The sequence below is a fragment of the Anguilla anguilla genome, chromosome 18 (assembly GCF_013347855.1).
Source record: "Anguilla anguilla isolate fAngAng1 chromosome 18, fAngAng1.pri, whole genome shotgun sequence".
NCBI classification, from domain to species: Eukaryota; Metazoa; Chordata; class Actinopteri; order Anguilliformes; family Anguillidae; genus Anguilla; species Anguilla anguilla.
This window is the reverse complement of record NC_049218.1, coordinates 7,859,496-7,876,881: the sequence shown is the minus strand read 5'-3', so window position 1 is coordinate 7,876,881 and position 17,386 is coordinate 7,859,496. Positions and strand designations below refer to the sequence as shown.

The 17,386-nt window shown below is 51.9% G+C and overlaps 1 protein-coding gene across 4 annotated transcripts in view; it reads right to left on the bottom strand.

Moving 5' to 3' along the window:
* Positions 1–17,386, bottom strand: part of LOC118218108 (girdin-like) — an 86,963-nt gene that overhangs the window by 10,890 nt on the left and 58,687 nt on the right. For 2 of the 4 annotated variants that reach the window (XM_035400521.1, XM_035400524.1), the window contains exons 12-27: positions 17,214–17,358; positions 16,300–16,487; positions 14,048–14,185; positions 11,927–12,976; positions 11,659–11,786; positions 10,372–10,513; positions 9,967–10,143; positions 9,437–9,598; positions 8,834–9,111; positions 7,414–7,557; positions 6,765–6,951; positions 5,838–5,983; positions 5,607–5,699; positions 4,217–4,410; positions 2,700–2,741; positions 1,087–1,164 (exon numbers count right to left, since the gene is read on the bottom strand). In XM_035400521.1, coding sequence (XP_035256412.1) covers positions 1,087–1,164; positions 2,700–2,741; positions 4,217–4,410; positions 5,607–5,699; positions 5,838–5,983; positions 6,765–6,951; positions 7,414–7,557; positions 8,834–9,111; positions 9,437–9,598; positions 9,967–10,143; positions 10,372–10,513; positions 11,659–11,786; positions 11,927–12,976; positions 14,048–14,185; positions 16,300–16,487; positions 17,214–17,358 — 3,292 coding nt within the window. The remainder of the gene's footprint in view (positions 1–1,086; positions 1,165–2,699; positions 2,742–4,216; positions 4,411–5,606; positions 5,700–5,837; positions 5,984–6,764; positions 6,952–7,413; positions 7,558–8,833; positions 9,112–9,436; positions 9,599–9,966; positions 10,144–10,371; positions 10,514–11,658; positions 11,787–11,926; positions 12,977–14,047; positions 14,186–16,299; positions 16,488–17,213; positions 17,359–17,386) is intronic. The other 2 variants (XM_035400522.1, XM_035400523.1) reach the window with 2 other exon arrangements.

Below are 17,386 nucleotides of genomic sequence, written 5' to 3'. Positions count from 1 at the left end.
GACGGCAGACTCTAACACTGTGTGTGCTTCCCACCCTATCATGACATGCACAGAGTGAGATATAGTGCCAAAGTGAGTGAGAGAGAGAGAGAGAGAGAGAGAGAGAGAGGGTGTGACAGAGAGAGATGGGGGGAGATTTTTTTATTTACAAACACCTTTAATTAAAGGGGGGGAGAGAGAGATGGAGAAAGAGAAAAAGAAATGGAGAGGGAAAAAGAGAGAGAGGGACAGAGCCGAGAAATTGTGAAAAAGAAAAAAGTGCAACTTTGGGAAATTGAGCCGTGAAACAGAATGAAAAAGCCATTAACCTGGCAGCTGAGTATGAGTCATCCTGCCACAGCCAATAAAAACAGAGCAGACTGTGTGCACAGTGTCACTTTCTGAGAGTGTGAAGTTTACAGCGCTTTAGTGAACACGATTTTGAGAGAGTGAAGGAGAAAGAGAGAGGGAGACAGCACATGCGAGAAAGAGAGAAAGCAAGCATTTCAGCTCCAACACCATTTCGGCTCTCGCTGGTGGACAGTTGCAAAGCCATGCTGTTTGCGAGCCTCGAGCGAGCAGCAGAGAGGGGCACAGGGTGTGAGGTTGGGGGTACGGGCCAGGGTGGGGGCAAGGTTGGGTTGAGGGTTGGGGGTGTGGGGTGTGAGGGTGGGGGGTAGGTGTGAGGTGGGGGGTAGGGGTGAGAGTGGGGGAAGGTACAGGGGTGATGGGGTGCTCAGCTTGTGCCGCAGGCAGTAATGAGGTCAGAGATAGAGCAGGCTACACATCCAGGGAACTCCATCTCAGTGAACATCACCATTCTATCTCTCACTAGCAATCAGACCACAACAGCAACAAACATATCTAACAGCTCCCCTGCAAACAGCCATCAAACCACAACGAGCGCAAATCAGAAATCACTGTTTCTTTGACTTCCGAACAGGTGTGCAGCACAGTGACATGCCCAGGCTCAGCGTTTAGCACAGCGCAACGTCCGCCATGCGGGTGGAGTCACACAGAGAAGCAGCAGAAGGGGGCGGGGCAGAAGCAGAGGGGGGCGGAGACAGACAGAGAGGGGCGGGGCCGGCGGGGACCCAGGGCTCTTACACATGGAGCGGCGGTAGGCTGCCTTCACTTTGTCCTTCTCCTTGGACCTGTTCCTCATAAAGGGCAACCGTTTCAGGGCTTTACGGGCGGGGCAGGAGGAGGGCGCACGAGGGGTCGGGCAATGGAGAGAGAGAGAGAGAGAGAGAGGAGGCAAGGAGAGAACAGAGGGGCGTTAACACAACACTTAGGACTGGGAGGAGATCCCACAGCGCCGCCCTGGAGCCTGGGAGGAACAGCAGGAACACACACACACACGCGCACACACACACACACACACACACGTATACACACACCCACATGCGCGCACACAGGCATACACACACAGGCCTACGCATGCACACACACACACGCACGCACACACACATTGCGCTGTCACGTAAATACATGCACACAAACACACCCAGTCTCTTATACAAATGTATGCGCACAAACACATACACGCACACACACTGTGGAGTGTCTGTGGGATGGCTGTGAGGTGTGGGACAGGCTGTTGGTTGAGTGGGATCAGGACGCATGGCGCGCACACACACACACACACACACACACACAAGCGCTTGCTGGCGCATATTAAACGGTGCAACCGAAGCGCGTTTCCAAGGGAACGGCGCTCCTGGGCCAGCGAGGGTGACATCACAGGGGCAGAACAGCTTTTGGGGTTCACGCTTTGGGACAGGCCACTGGAAGGGACGGGGGTTCATGGGGCCAGCACACAGACCGTTTTAAGTCCTCTGGACCCTCGCCCGGGTTCGTTCCTCATTTTTCAATCTTTGTAAAAAGCAGGCCGTTCCTCCCCGTGCCTCTGTGCACTGGGTGTTTACGCAGGCCTCCAGGGTCGCCATCGATTTTCCATTCGACCGCAGAATGCCGCGTGCGGCGCGTGTCCGACATACCGATTAATTACGAAGCCAGCGCCCTCGTTAATCTCTTCGTTAATCTGAGCCGTTATCGAGCCGCTACTTTGACCCAGGGAACCGCACGCTCGAAGAGCTGCGCTGTTCAACGTCACGAAAAACAACGCATACGCTTTACTCTATTCCCAAATCAGACCGTCTCAGATGACTCCTAATTCAATTTGGCCACTTCATTTGGCTCACATTACACAGCTCGCTGCAAGGGGGGGCAAAAGGGGAACCGATTAAATTATGTGATTAGAAGAAAACAGGCAAATGAAAAGCAACATGGATTCCACTGAGCTCCACATTTACTCAGAGAGCACAGCTGTGGAACTGAGCAGCCCTGGTGTAAGACTGTCTGTAGAGTAGTCCTGGTGTAAGACTGTACATAGAGTAGTCCTGATGTAAGACTGTTCGTAGAGTAGTCCTGGTGTAAGACTGTTCGTAGAGTAGTCCTAGTGTAAGCCTGTACAGAGTAGCCCTGGTGTAAGACCGTATGTAAAGTAGTCCTGGTGTTAGACCACATGTAGAGTAGTCCTGGTGTAAGCCTGTACAGAGTAGCCCCGGTGTAAGACTGTACGTAGAGTAGCCCAGTAGTAAGATAGGTCCATTGTCAGTCATGTCAACGCGAGAAGCGCACTGCACCCTTTAATACAGACACACAGACAGGCTGATGAGTCATGAAGCCACGCCCACTCCCTCCGCCCCTCGTCATACCGTTAGAGGGGCACTGCAATTGGATGTACTTCTCTCTCTTCCCTTCCAAACGGAGAGAAAAAGAAGCACAGAGCGCGTTAGGAGGAGAGAGAAGAGAAACACCGTCCTATGTCCTCTAGCACACGGTCTGCAGTGCTCGCTGAGCTCTTCCTGTCTGTCTGACTGACTGTCTGTCTGTGTCTGTCTGTCTGTGGTGGTGGGATGAAATGGGGTGTTTCCCACATGCAGGTGGGTGGGCTTTATCTTCCTGTCCTGTTGTGGTGACAGCTATGGCAGGAGCTGTGCGAATGAGGGGCCGGTCTATTGGTTGGGACAGTGGGAGGAGTCTGGGAATAAGGGGCGGTCCTTATCTGGCTTGCCTGTCGGTGACAATGAGGAGTGAAACTGACTGTGAGCACAGGGGACACACCCATCTGTCAGCCCCATCTGGGGGGGGGGGGGGGGTTGTGTACATGTGCATGTCCAGTATGTGTAGCGTGTGTGTACAGTATGTGTAGCATGTGTGTGTAGAGTATGTGTGTGTGTAACAGCATGCGCGCTGTGTGTGTACAGTATGTGTAGCATGTGTGTGTAGAGTATGTGTGTGTGTAACAGCATGCGCGCTGTGTGTGTACAGTATGTGTAGTATGTATAGTGCATGAGCAGTGTGTGTGTACAGTATGCACGTGTGTGTACAGTATGTGTTGTGTATGTGTAGTGTGTGCAGTGTGTGTGTAGTGTTTGTGTAGCCTGCGTGTATAATACAATATACAGTATGAGTGTGTGTGTTTAACAGCATGCGCAGTGTGTAATGCGTAAGTAGTGTGTGTGTAACAGCGTGCGCAGTGTGTAATGTATGAGTAGTGTGTGTGTAACAGCGCACGCAGTGTGTAATGTATGAGTAGTGTGTGTGTAGCAGTATGCGCAGTGTGTAATGTATGAGTAGTGTGTGTGTAACAGCGTGCGTAGTGTGTAATGTGTAAGTAGTGTGTGTGTGTAACAGCGCGCGCAGTGTGTAATGCATAAGTAGTGTGTGTGTAACAGCGCGCGCAGTGTGTAATGCGTAAGTAGTGTGTGTGTAACAGCGCGCGCAGTGTGTAATGCGTAAGTAGTGTGTGTGTAACAGCGTGCGCAGTGTGTAATGTATGAGTAGTGTGTGTGTAGCAGCGTGCGCAGTGTGTAATGCGTAAGTAGTGTGTGTGTAACAGCGTGCGCAGTGTGTAATGCGTAAGTAGTGTGTGTGTAACAGCGCGCGCAGTGTGTAATGCGTAAGTAGTGTGTGTGTAACAGCGCGCGCAGTGTGTAATGCGTAAGTAGTGTGTGTGTAACAGCGCGCGCAGTGTGTAATGCGTGAGTAGTGTGTGTGTAGTGTTTGTGTAGCCTGTGTGTATAATGCAGTGTGTAACAGCGTGCGCAGTGTGTAATGCGTAAGTAGTGTGTGTGTAACAGCGCGCGCAGTGTGTAATGCGTAAGTAGTGTGTGTGTAACAGCGTGCGCAGTGTGTAATGCGTAAGTAGTGTGTGTGTAACAGTACTCACTGCTGCTCCTCTTGTGGCTGAGCGTGTCGTCCAGCGAGCCCATGGACGAGCTGTCCTGGCTGTCCTGGGGGGCGGGGCCCAGGAAGCCGTCGCTGGACTCGGAGCGGGGGGGCGTGAGCGTCAGCGAGCGCTGCCTCTCGCGGCTCTTCGGCTTGATCAGCTTCTTCATCTTCAGCGTGATCCAGTTCCCTCGTCTGGGGGGGGGGGGGGGGGGGGGCAGGCGGAAACAGGGTGACTGACAGCAACAAGCTTGAGTTAAAAGCATCACGTGAAAAAACCGTCCACCAGAGGCGCCAACGCGCTAATCCCTCCCAACGCAGCCACACTCCCGTCGACCGCTAACTTAAGATGACCACACACTGATAATAAGACAGCCCCACCCTTGACCGTGAGTGTGTCCCTTTACCCTGTATTACCCAGGGAGGACCAAGCGGTCTATGAGAGCCCCAATGTGCAGGCCTGAGAATGAGAAGTGTGACTGAAGCCCTGCTGAAGCCAGGAAGTGGCTGCTGAAAAGCAGGAAGCGCTGGCACGGTACGCGCGAGCTCCCCCGCCATCACCGCAGCTGTGGGCATGTGACATGTGACACGTGACACTGTGTCCTAGCCCAGGAGCTCCCACATCTGAACGCGCTGGAGTGAACGCGCTGGAGCGGGACGACACGAACACACATCAGCGTGTGTGACTCACAGAGGGACGCGTGACACGGAGACAGGCCCAAACCAAACGAGTTATAACCGCTCGTGCCGAAACAACCGCACCCCGGCTGTCACCCCCCAGATTCACGCTGTCACCCCGAATTGACGCGGGCCGGTCTCCAGCTTTCACATCGAGTTCCGTCCCACAGGGAGCCCGGCGAGCCTGGCAGCTGCCAGCGAGCGACTCTAATTTCATTCAGACGCTCCTTAACGACCAATTAAATCAGAGCGTGGCGTGCGCACGGTCTGCCAGGTCAGTCACTGTCAGCGGCGGCGGCGGCGGCCTCGCACAAACACTCTGAGTCCTGATCGGTGAGGGCGGGAGAGGGTACAGGCTCTGCTCCCAGCACACAGAATGAACAAGTAACATGCACAGGGGGCTTTCAGATGTCCTTATTGTTTAATTAAAAATGAAAATGTCAAATTGTAAGAAAACGCTTGGGGGAGTTCATTACAGGGCTATAGCCCCAGGCTTACACCCCCCCCCCCCCCCCCAGTGCCTAAACTGTAGGGCTTTTCTTTAAAATGTTCACGTGCCAGTGATGCGCATCTGCATGGGGGATGGAGACTGTATGAGCGCCGTTAACATGTGCGTACCTGCGTGAGGGGGAGGGGCCTGTGTGAGTGACAGTAACGTGCACGTACCTGTGCGGGGGGAGGAGTCTGCGTGAGTGACACTAATGTGCGCGTACCTGCGTGGGGGGGAGGGGTCGTAGAACTTGTACTGGTCCATGATCTTCTCCTCCAGCTTCTCCTTCTGCCTCCTCAGCTCGTTCAGTTTGTCTCTGAAAGGAGGCGAAGGGTCAAAGGTCACCCCGGGGGCTGCTGGGAGCCGAAATGGTGCTTTACTGTCTCTGTACAGTACGTGTATATATGTATGTGCGTGTGTGTGTGTGTGTGTATTGCAACTGTAAGTCACACACATGTACTGTCTCTGCTCCACGTGGAACAGGTCCTTGCTCTCCATGGTCTGCTCCAGCAGGGTCCGGTTCTGCAGCATCAGGGTCTGGATCTGGTCCAGCAGGTGCCGGTTCTCCTCCTCCAGGTTCCCCTTCAGCTGGCTCAGGAGCTGCACACACAGAGAGAGCCTTAACACAGGGAGCCTTGACACACTGCACGTACACACACACACCTCACTGCACACACACACACACATCACACTGTACTCAGGAGCTGTGCACAGAGAGAGAGCCTTAACACACACCACACACACATACACCTCACTGTGCTCAGGAGCTGCACACACAGAAAGAGAGAGCCTTAACACACTGCACACACACACCTCACTGTGCTCAGGAGCTGTACACACAGAGAGAGACCTAACACAGAGGGCCTTAACAAAGGGCACACACACACCTCACTGTGCTCAAGAGCTGCACACACAGACAGCCTTAACACAGACAGCCTTAATACACTGCACACACACATCTCACTGCACACACACCACACAGTAAGTAGACCAGACTATGCAGGATAAAGCTCAGAGTGGTCTATCTCCACTGTCCCAGCACTGATTCCACAGAGTCAGACACAGAAGTTCTGTTTCCACAGTGCTGTGCTTGGCCATGCCCCTTATTGAATTTTTTGAAGGTGCATCCAATTAGAGTGTGCCTGGTGAGTCGCTGGCATAGGATCTCTAATCCTGCTCAGCCTGAGGGGCAGTAACAGCTTTCTGCAGTACTCATGCTGGTTGAACTGTCAGAGGTGTGTGTGCGTGTGTGTGTATGTGTGTGTCTCCTGTACCTCGCACTGATTGGTCAGCTTGGTGGAGGTGATGATGAAGGTATGAGTTTGTGTGTGTGTGTGTGTGTGTGTGTGTGTGTGTGTGCGTGCGTGTGTGTCTCCTGTACCTCGCACTGATTGGTCAGTTTGGTGGAGGTGATGTCCAGCTGCTGGTACTGCTCCTTCAGCCTGGAGAACTCGGCCTCCAGGCGGGTGTGCTCCAGCCTGCTGCTGTTCAGCTGGCTCTTCAGGCTCTTGTGATCGGCCTGCAGGCCCTCGTTGTCCTTCACCAGCTGCTGGTACGTCTGGTTCAGCCTGAGCGCGAGGGGTTAAACACATTCACCCCGGCGTCACACTGCAGCCCCAGCCACACCCACACGGGTCTTACACCATTCAAGTATAAAACGGGAATGCGCCTCCTGGTTTCTACCAGCAGGTGACACTGTAGAGCCACCCTGAAACAGCACATTGTGCATCTTATTATCATATTTTTATATAAGGTCAAAAATGTTATTTTATTGTCCTTCTGACTGTTAATGACATATGGCCTACAGCCTGTTACTACAAATCTGTTGGGGCTGGAGTGAAAACCTGCAGGATGGTAGATCTCCAAGAACAGGGGTGGGCAGACCTGGTCTATAGGTTGGTTGACGCCTGCTAACAAGGTTCTGTACTGGTTCTGCTCTGGATCTGTACTGGTTCTGCTCTGGTTCTGCACTGGTTCTGCTCTGGTTCTGTACTGGTTCTGCACTGGTTCTGCTCTGGTTCTGCTCTTACTTGTCGTTCTCCTCCTTCAGTTTGTGGAGCTCTTTGGCGGTGGCCTCGTGGTTCTTGCTTTCCAGAAGCATCTTCTCCTGCTCAGCCTTCAGAGCCTTCTCCAGGTCCTCCAGCTGGGCCTTCTGCTGGAGCAGCTGGTTGTACCTGCAACCGTCAACGAGCAACACCGTAACTACAGTGCACCAGCAGTACCGTTTTATCAGCTACCGAGTACCACACCTTACTGTACTGTACCCGATTACATTTTTGTACTGGACAGACAGGGATGAAATTAGCAACGATATGTGTAACTGTGGGTAGGATAGCCAAAAAGCAAATTTGGCCGGAGTACAGATTACCTGATAATACTGTACCTACATCCACCAGAGTGACATACAGTAATGTAAAATACCGCTACTTCAGTCACTGACACTGGGGACTAATATCCTGATGGAACATATTAAGATAAGATAACATTAAACCATACAGGGTCCACAAAACAGTATTTTACATAACTGCGTGATATACACAAAACATCCATTGAACTTCCTGTCTTCTTAAACGACAGTTATGGATGTGTTATCAGCAGTATTTTCAGGCTCCATTTTCAGACAATGCGCTGCTTTCAGGATCATGCAGATGGACAAGCGGCTGCTTATTGTTCCCTTGGCAACACGCCACAGAACAATGGGGGTCATGTAGCTGTGGTGTAACACCACACACCTTTTTGTTAACTGGAGATGTGTTTGTGGTTGTGCAGTCTATAGCAGCGCACTAATGCCATCTAACGTGACAGCGGCAGGCCAGAGTCTGACCACTTCCGTCTCATCAGATAAGGCAAGAAGCATTAGGCAGGACTCCACGCAAGTGCACCTTGGAAAAAAAGGATGTGAGAGCACTGTGAGAAGGTTGTGTAGGGGTTGTGAAAGCATTGTGATAACGTGCAGAGGTTGTGGGAGTGTTGTGAGAACGTTGTGAAAAGATTGTGAGTGCATTTTGAGGTTGTGAGAAGATTTGTGTAGAGGTTGTATGGAGGTTGAGAGTGTTGTGAGAGTGTTGTGAGAAGGTTGTGATGAGGCTGTGTAGAGGTTGTGTAGAGGTTGTGACAGTGTTGTGATAAGGCTGTGTAGAGGTTGTGAGAGTGTTATTAAAAGGTTGTATAGAGGTTGTGAGAGTGTTGTGAGAAGGTTGTATAGAGGTTGTGAGAGTGTTGTGAGAAGGTTGTTTAGAGGTTGTGAGAGTGTTGTGAGAAGGTTGTATAGAGGTTGTGAGAGTGTTGTGAGAAGATTTGTGTAGAGGTTGAGAGTGTTGTGAGAAGGTTGTGATGAGGCTGTGTAGAGGTTGTGACAGTGTTGTGATAAGGCTGTGTAGAGGTTGTGAGAGTGTTATTAAAAGGTTGTATAGAGGTTGTGAGAGCATTGTAAGGCCACTCCAGGCTCACCGGTCCTCCAGCTCGCGGTGCTCCAGCTCCAGGCTCTTGTGCGCCACCTTGAGGCCGCCGTGCTTGCTGATGAGCGCCTCGTACTCGGCGGCCTGGCGCTCGTGCAGCGCCGCCAGCTTCTCGTGGTCGCGCAGCAGCAGCTCGTGGGCGCAGCGCAGGTCCTCCCGCTCCCGCAGCGCCCCCTCCCGCTCGCTCTCGGCGCTGCACTGCTGGCTCTGCAGCTGCGCGTTCTGCGCCAGCAGGGCGGCGCTCTGCGAGTTCAGGGTGGAGTTCTCCACCTGCGGGAGGGAGCACAACCGGGACTGACACACCGGAGGAGACTGACCAATCGACTGTCGTCCTACGGCTGAGTTCCTCTACGGCAGTGGTTGGGTTTTTTAAATTTATTTTTTACTGCAAATCACGCTGCCCAGCCCACTATTTCAAGACTTGATTCAGGTCACTCCCTGCTGAAAGCACATATATGAAATGCAATGAATGCATTCTTACAGTAAGTAACTGAAATTACAAACAGTCATTAAAATGCATGCAAATGTTCAGTCCTGAAGTTTGCATATTTGGAAATGATTTAGTCGCCTAAAGGTCTGCAGTCAGCAGACTCACCTGCAGCTTGGCGTTCTGCGTCTGCAGGGTGGTGTTGTTCTCCTGCAGGGAGGCGGTCTGCCGCTGCAGAGCCAGGATCTGCTCCTGCAGGTTTGCGCTCTGCGTGTCCAGCTGCTTCAGCTGCGTGCGCAGCGCCTGCTTCTCCGCCTGCAGCGTGGCGTTCTGAGCAGCCGCACACGAGCACCAGCGTGAATGGGGAGCGAGAGGAACACGATGCATTTGCTCTGAATGCATGAGGCCATTCTGACTATTTTCAGCTTTAAGTGAATAAGGGCTAAAAGTATATAACACACTGTTATAATGTGCTATAATGTCTTACAGTGTGTTATAATGTGTCATAGTGTGATGTACATTGCAGCTGCACTCACTCTGTAAGTGTATAACATACTATAACTACAATGTGTTATAGTGCGTTATAATGTGTCAGTGTGCTTTACAGTGTGGCTGTACTATCTTCAGTAAGTATTTAACGCAGTGTTATAATGCATTATAATGTGTCATAGTGCACTGTACTGTGCGGTTGTACTCACGTTCCTCTCCACCTCAATGAGCCGGTCCTTGACCTTCAGTAACTCCCGTGTGGCCTCCTGGCTCTCCTTCTCCCACCTGCTGGCCACCTGCACCTCCTCCCCTGCCCTCGGGGGGGAGCTATGCACCATTCGCTCCTCCTCCTCCCTCTGCCGCAGGGCCTCGTAGTTCTTCTTCACCTGCAAGGGGTCAAAGGTTAGCCCGGGGCCTGCTCCCCGACCCTCAAACTCACACACCCACGCCGTGGCCCGGGGGATTCTGATGAAAAAGCCTATGCTTCTCAGCAGTGAACACACAGAAGGGGAGATCTCCATGGACACAGACTCTTTTATGAGTGTGTGTGTGTGTGTGTGTGTGTGTGTACGAGTTTGTGTGAGACCGTGCTTGAGTGTGTGTATGTGACTCACAGTCTTCAACTCCTGCCGCAGCTGCTGGTTGAGGTTGGATGACTCCTCCAGCCTGGCCTCCAGGGCGGCAATCTTCTCCCCCTTGATCTCCAGGGACTTCTTCAGCGTGGACTCCAGCTTAGACTCCAGCAGCTTGTACCTGCTGTGGGGCAGGTTCACACAACAGAGCGTTTCTACCCTCATCTGATCCAGCGCTATTCCCCTCTGAGCCCCCACAGAACACAGCATCGGGGCTCGTCAGAGATAAAAGGCTGCCTGTCTGAGTGAGGAGAAACCTTCCTGGAGACAAAACAATGCTGCAGAGGCAGCCGTGCTAACAACGAAAGCAGAGAAGCATTCAACTGCTTCTAAAATGATAAGAAACCGATGCATCCGTTAGATAAGATGCAAGTAGCACAATAAGTTATGTTTTAAATAAAAAATTACTTTAGTTCTTATACTGTGCATGACAAAACTTCTGTCCGCTGTAATAATTCATGCATGAAAGGGTTAAACGTTTAGGTAGAGTTGTACGGTCAGTACTTCTGTGTCTGTAGTTACGCTCTGGTTTCAGTCATGGTTTTTGTCCATTTCTCTTTTGTTTAGGTTTTGCAGTTTTTTGTTGTTGGCGTGTACTCCCCCCCATGTCTTCTGTGGCATAAAAAAAATCAATAACAGAGGCGTTTTTTTTTTTTTCTTTTTTGATGCTGCAGTCGCTGATTTGTCGAAAGCCTGTGAGATAAAACTGACACTCCCCTGCTGTCAATATCAAAGTGACTGCACACAGGCAGCCTTGGGGCTAGATAAGGCAGGGCAACCCTGTCACACATCACTGATTACACGAGCGTTCATGGGGCTCGGACACGGGAACAGTCCCCTCTTTGTTCCTGAAACCCCGGCACTAGACAGAGCTCACAGCCTTGAGTGAGGTGAACTGTAGACCTTGACTTGTGGTGACTACATGTGTGTGTGTGTACATAATGCATGTGCTGTGCCTGTCTGTGAGCATGCATGCATGTGTGTTTGTGTGTGCATTGTGTGTGTGTGTGCGCATGTGCATTTACGTGTATACATACATACTCCTCTCTGCGCATATTCTGTGTGTGTTTTTGTGTGTATGCATGCATATGTGCGTGTATATTTGCACATGGATACAGGTGTGCGTGTGTGTTCGCCTGCATGTGTGTGTGCATGGATGCGTGTAAGCATGTGCACGTGTGCGTGAGCATGGATGTCAGAACGTGTGTGCAGTTGTGTGCATGTTTATGTGCGAGCACGCGTGCGTGTGCGCTCCCGTGAGCGTGTTACCTGTCGTCCGTGTTCTGCTCGTCCTGCAGCAGTCTCTCCTTGTTCAGGCCGATCTTCTCCAGCTCGTGCGTCAGCTTCTCCAGATCGTTGTTCATCTGCTGAGTCCGCAGCTTCTCACTCACCAGCTCCTGCAACCCAAACGCGTCTCGCTAACACATAACCAGCTATAAAAACCACTCAAACAAGACCCCAGTCAAACGCATCTCGCTAACATAACCAGCTATAAACAGAAAGCTTGTCATAAGAAGAAGGCTGTGGAGGAGGCTACCTCTCGTAAGGTGAGCAGGGTCTTCTTGTCGATGGTGGCCTGCTTGAGCAGCTCCTTGTTGTCCTTCTCCAGGTCGCGGACGCGGCCGCAGGAGTCCCTGGAGACGGCGGCCTCCTTGCCCAGGGCGCGGTTCTCCTGCTCCAGGCGGGCCAGGCGGGCGTGGCTCTCGTCCAGCGAGGCGTCGCGGATCTCGGCCTGCTGCCGCAGCCGCCGGTTCTCCTTCTCCAGCTGCTTCTTGTCCTTCTCCAGCTGGGCCGTCTCCTGCTCCAGCGCCCGGCTCTCCTTCTCTAGCTGCTCCAGGCGCTTGCTGGAGACCTTCAGCTCCTCCAGGCTGCGCTGCAGGCCCTGGTTCTCCGCCTCCACCTCCCGCAGCTCGTCCTCCAGCTGCTGGATCTTGCGGCTGCTGTTCTCCAGGGCCTTCTGCAGCCGCTGGTTCTCCGTGTCCAGGCCCTGGCAGCTGGCCTCCAGCCGCTCCGTCTTCTTGGAGGAGGCGCGCAGGAGATCCAGGCTCTTCCGCAGCTGGCTCCGCTCCGCCTCCAGCTCCCGGTTCTCCTGCTCCGCCGCCCGCAGCGCCTCCCCGGACCGGCGCAGCTCCAGGTTCTCCTCCTCCAGCTGGGCGTTCTCCTTCTCCAGCGCCTCCAGCTGGAGCTCCGTGCCCCGCAGCCCGTCCAGCCTCTTCCTCAGGCGCCGCGCCTCCGCCTCCAGCTCGCCGTTGTGGCGCTCCAGCGCCTCGGCGCGGTCGCGGGCGGCGCCCAGGCCCGCCGCGCGCTTCGCCAGGCCCTCGTTCTCCCGCTCCAGCCGCCGGAGCTCCGCCTCCAGCTCCTCGGCCCGCTCGCCCGCCTCCCGCCGCTCCTCCAGCTCCCGCCGCAGCTGCTTGCGCTCGAACTCCGCCTTGCTCAGCCGCGCGCTCGTCTCCTTGACGGACTCGTGCAGGACGCGGTTCTCCTTCTCCACGTCCCGGACGCGCGCCTCCACGCTCACCTGCGAGCGCTGCCGCAGCGAGGCCACCGTCTGCGTCAGGTGATCGTTCTCCTGCTCCAGAACCTTCAGCTGCAACGAGGCCAGAGACAGGGCACAGAATCAGCTGCACAGAACGGCACTGCCATTGCTCTGGAATAAACTAGTCAGACGCCAGTAACACACCAGAACATTCTTTTTTAGCATTTTTAGTGCTTTTCTGTCCACGTGGAACAAACAAAATGTTGTAACCTCAATACACACACACCACACACCCACACACACACACACCCACACACAAACACACACAAAGAAACATAGTTGATGTTTATTGCTTCAAGGGAAACTGTTATTTACGTCTTTAATGTTTATTGATGCGAAGCTTTGTAAATATATTCAAATATGTCAATCCATTTTGAATTGAATTTAAATTGAGGCAGAATGAGAGAGAAGAGGGTGAGAGAGTGAAAGACAAGAGACACTGAACGAGAGGGGGAGAGAGAGAACTCCCTTCAGGACCAGCATTCAGGTCTTATGACTTTGTTCCAAAAATAGCTAAATTGCCCCCTAATCAGATTTTAGAATGATGAACTAACTAAAGGGCAGTTTATTGACCTGCTGACATCTTACCCTTTTCATAAATTTTATCCTGTCAAACGTCACAATGACAGCCTTCTGTATCTTCATTATAAATCTGTAAATCGGGTTTTCCACTTCAGTCCCTATCTAATCTAATGATAGGTACTCAGCTCAAACAGAAATCCCTTTATATCCCAGTTAGCCACTCAAGGCACTCACAGATTTAGCTGTAACACAATTCATCACGTCTCAATAAAAGGCTTAGTTCAGCCTTGCTTTCTTCTTTCCTAAGAGGGACACTACAATAAAGCCCTCAGATCACACATCCCAAATCCCAAATATTCAAAGCATGCAGACTATGTGTTTGTACCACACAACAAAAATTTATACCAACAAAAAAGGCGGACATTTTATTACTGTCGGTTTTGAAAGACTGCCTTCATCTTCATCAAAGTCTGTTGGCAGTGTGCATGTGTGTGTGGGTGTATAAGTGTGTGTGTGTGTGTGTGTGTAAATGTCTCTCAGAGTTCTGTGAGTGTGTCTGTGTGTGTGTGTGCGCGTGTGTGTATATATATGTGTGTGTACCTGTCGCTCAGAGTTCTCCCGCAGTGTCTCCAGTGTTTTCTCCAGCTGGGCTTTCTCCTTCATCAGGTCAGCGCTGAGGCTCTCTGAGCTGTGCAGACCCTGCCTGTCTGCGCGCAGCTCGGTCTGCAGCTGCTCCAGCTGCGCACACACATGGGGGGAGGGTGGGGTGTGAATGAGGGGAAAGTGCACTGCAGTAGGGCCCACTGAACCAGTCATGGCCCCAGCCCCCCCATACTGAGCCCTGCCACATGCACTCAGTAACCCGGCTTCATGTTTATCTTAAAAAATTCCAAATTGCTAAAATATTTCAAAAATATGATTCATTGTATTTTTTGTTGAACGTCCCTTGAAGCGTCCAACTCAGTATAGCAGAATATATGGTTCTTGAGATTGAGACTCATGTCCTCTACAGGGGTGAATTGCTAAGTGCAGGAGGATAATAGCATGTTAGCTATGTCCCCGTTTCCTGTGAACTGGAAGCTGGGGGGGGGGGGGGGGCAGGGGGCAGAGCCCCATCTGTACAGAGCCCGGAACAGGCAGTCTGCCAGACCAGTGAGCAGGCCCCCAGCCAGGCCCAATCCATTAGCACCCATTTCACTGAGGCTGATTAAAGGGGAGGAGTCCAGATGTGGGCGGGGCTGCGTTAATTAGCATATCACTGCTGCTCTTGGGCTGGCTGCCACGCCTGCTGCATCTGCAGCCCGTGCTGCCTGCTGCGTGTGCAGACTGCAGGAGCACGTCTAGCGCTGCGACTGTCATCCTCGTGTTCAGAGTCACAGACCAACACGCAGAAACGCAAATGCACACAAGCACGCACGCGCACACACACACATAAACACATACACGCACACACACACGCACGCACGCGCACACACACACAGACAGGCGCGCACACACACACACACACACACGAAAAACATGCAGGCACGAACACACACACACACGTAGGCACACACACACGCACGCACACACACACACACACACACACACACAAAAACACGCAGGCACTAACACACACACACACGTAGGCACACACACACACAAACACACCACACAGGCACGCACACGCACACACACAGCAGTAGCTAATAAACTGCGATATTGGAGGCAGGCAGCCGGATAACAGAAATACGCTTTTAACAATCTACCCCTCGCTAAGCGGCTTATGACCGCACCTCGTCCGGGCGGCGGCTCCGTTTCTCAGCCTCAGTCTCAGCAGCATGTGCCTGACGAGGAGCCGCAGAGCTTTGTGTGGAGAGCGCCATCGCCGCCGCCGCCGCCGCGCAGCAGTGGGTAAATCAGCCTCCTTCAATTGCAGAAGCTAATCTCTGCTTTGTGCGAGGCATGGCCTGTTCTGTGCCGAGCCTCCTCTCTTAAGCGCAGTGGAAGCTTATGAACTAAAAATAAGCGCGTGCCGGCAAGAGAAGAGAGAGGATACAAAACACACTCAGAAAAATTACCTCCTACCTCTCTCCCAATTGTATTTTTTCCGGGTTTTCTTTCATCTTTGTATTTTTCTAAAACACTATAAATATCATCCCGGCTACTTTGTATTAGACTGACGATCCTTTGGTGACTTTAATCTCTGAAGATAAAAACGCCTGGAATGTGAAAAATTACCTTGACGGAGTTATCGACTTTTGCGGATCTGTCCCAGACAGATTCTGGTGATTTTTTAACAACCCTCCAGAACTGCAACACTAAATACACCCACCTAATAGATTTAATTCATCTTTTTTCCATCACCTCCAATGTCTCCCAACCAATAACGAGCTTGGGGTGTGCAGTTTGGGGAATAACAGTGACAGCACAGCGCTGACAGTGGGTTCTCCTCCGCGAGCTTCCTGCTTTATCAGCTTTCTATCTGACTGAAGCTGACAAACACGCTGAAAATGGCCCAAGAGTAAACCCCCAGTTTTCTCCGGGTTCCCAAGAGAACGGCCAAAGTCTTTTAAATCTACTAACAATGTTCCTTTTGTCTCCTGTACAATTTGTAAGACATTTTAATTTAGTTTTTTTTAATAATAGAAGAATAGATTCTAAATAATTGATTGCTGCAGCCCTAAGCCATAATAAATTAATTGTAGGTAATGGCTATTCCGATAAAATAAAACTGTCCAAAGACCCTGATTAATATCACGAGCTATGGAAATCTGCTGCTAGATTAGATAAAGTTAGATTTTGACTGGAGCTCCAGTCGTTCCCTGTAACGGCTGCACCTCAGCACCACGGGCCGCCCCCGGCCTCCTCACCTTCTGAGTGAGCCTCTGGTTCTCCTGCTCCGCCCGGAGGAGACGCGCGCCTCCCTCCTCCGCGGGCTCGCCGGCGCCCTTCAGCTCCTCCACCGTCCTCAGCAGCGCCTGGTTCTCCTTCTCCAGCTTCAGCAGGCGGCTGGAGGTCAGCTCGTTCACCTCGTGACCCAGGGACTTCTGCGGGACTGCTGGTTACGACAACAAGAAAAGCAGGGCTGAGCGCTAATGTGCACAGGGATAACAGGCTAAGCGCTAAGGTAAGTGCTAATGTGCGCAGGCCTAAGAGCTAAGGTACGCGCTAATGTACACAGGGCTAAGAGGCTAAGAGCTAAGGTAAGCGCTAATGTGCACAGGCCTAAGAGCTAAGGTAAGCGCTAATGTGCACAGGGATAAGATGGCTAAGGTAAACGCTAATGTGCACAGGGCTAAGAGGCTACGGTAAACGCTAATGTGCGCAGGCCGAAGAGCTAAGGTAAGCGCTAATGTGCACAGGGATAAGAGGCTAAGGTAAAGGCTAATGTGCACAGGGCTAAGAGGCTAAGGTAAATGCTAATGTGCACAGGGCTAAGAGGCTAAGAGGCTAAGGTAAATGCTAATGTGCACAGGGCTAAGAGGCTAAGAGCTAAGGTAAGCGCTAATGTGCACAGGAACCACTGTGGACACATGCAATCTAGGTTTGGCAATCATTGCATAATAGTTAGATGGATAAATTAAGCATAAGTACCTGTTGAGCATTAGGCTTTGGCAGTTATTACATATTAATTATATGAATAAGTGTAAGTACCCACTGAGCATTGAGGTTTGGCAGTTATTACAGGTTAATTACATAAGTAAATCAAGTGTAAGTACCCATTGAGCTGAGGGGTTTGGCAGTTATTACAGATTAATTACATGAGTAAATGAGGTGCCCCTACCCTCGCTGAGCTCGGGGGCCTTGGTCAGCTGCTCCAGCTCCCAGCCCAGGTGCAGAGACTCGTCCATGCTCTGCTTCTGAGCCATCTCCAGGGCCAGGTTCTCCTCCAGGAGCTCCTCGATCCGCTTCCTGCCAATGTCCCGGTCCTGAGACGCAAACACACACACACATGAA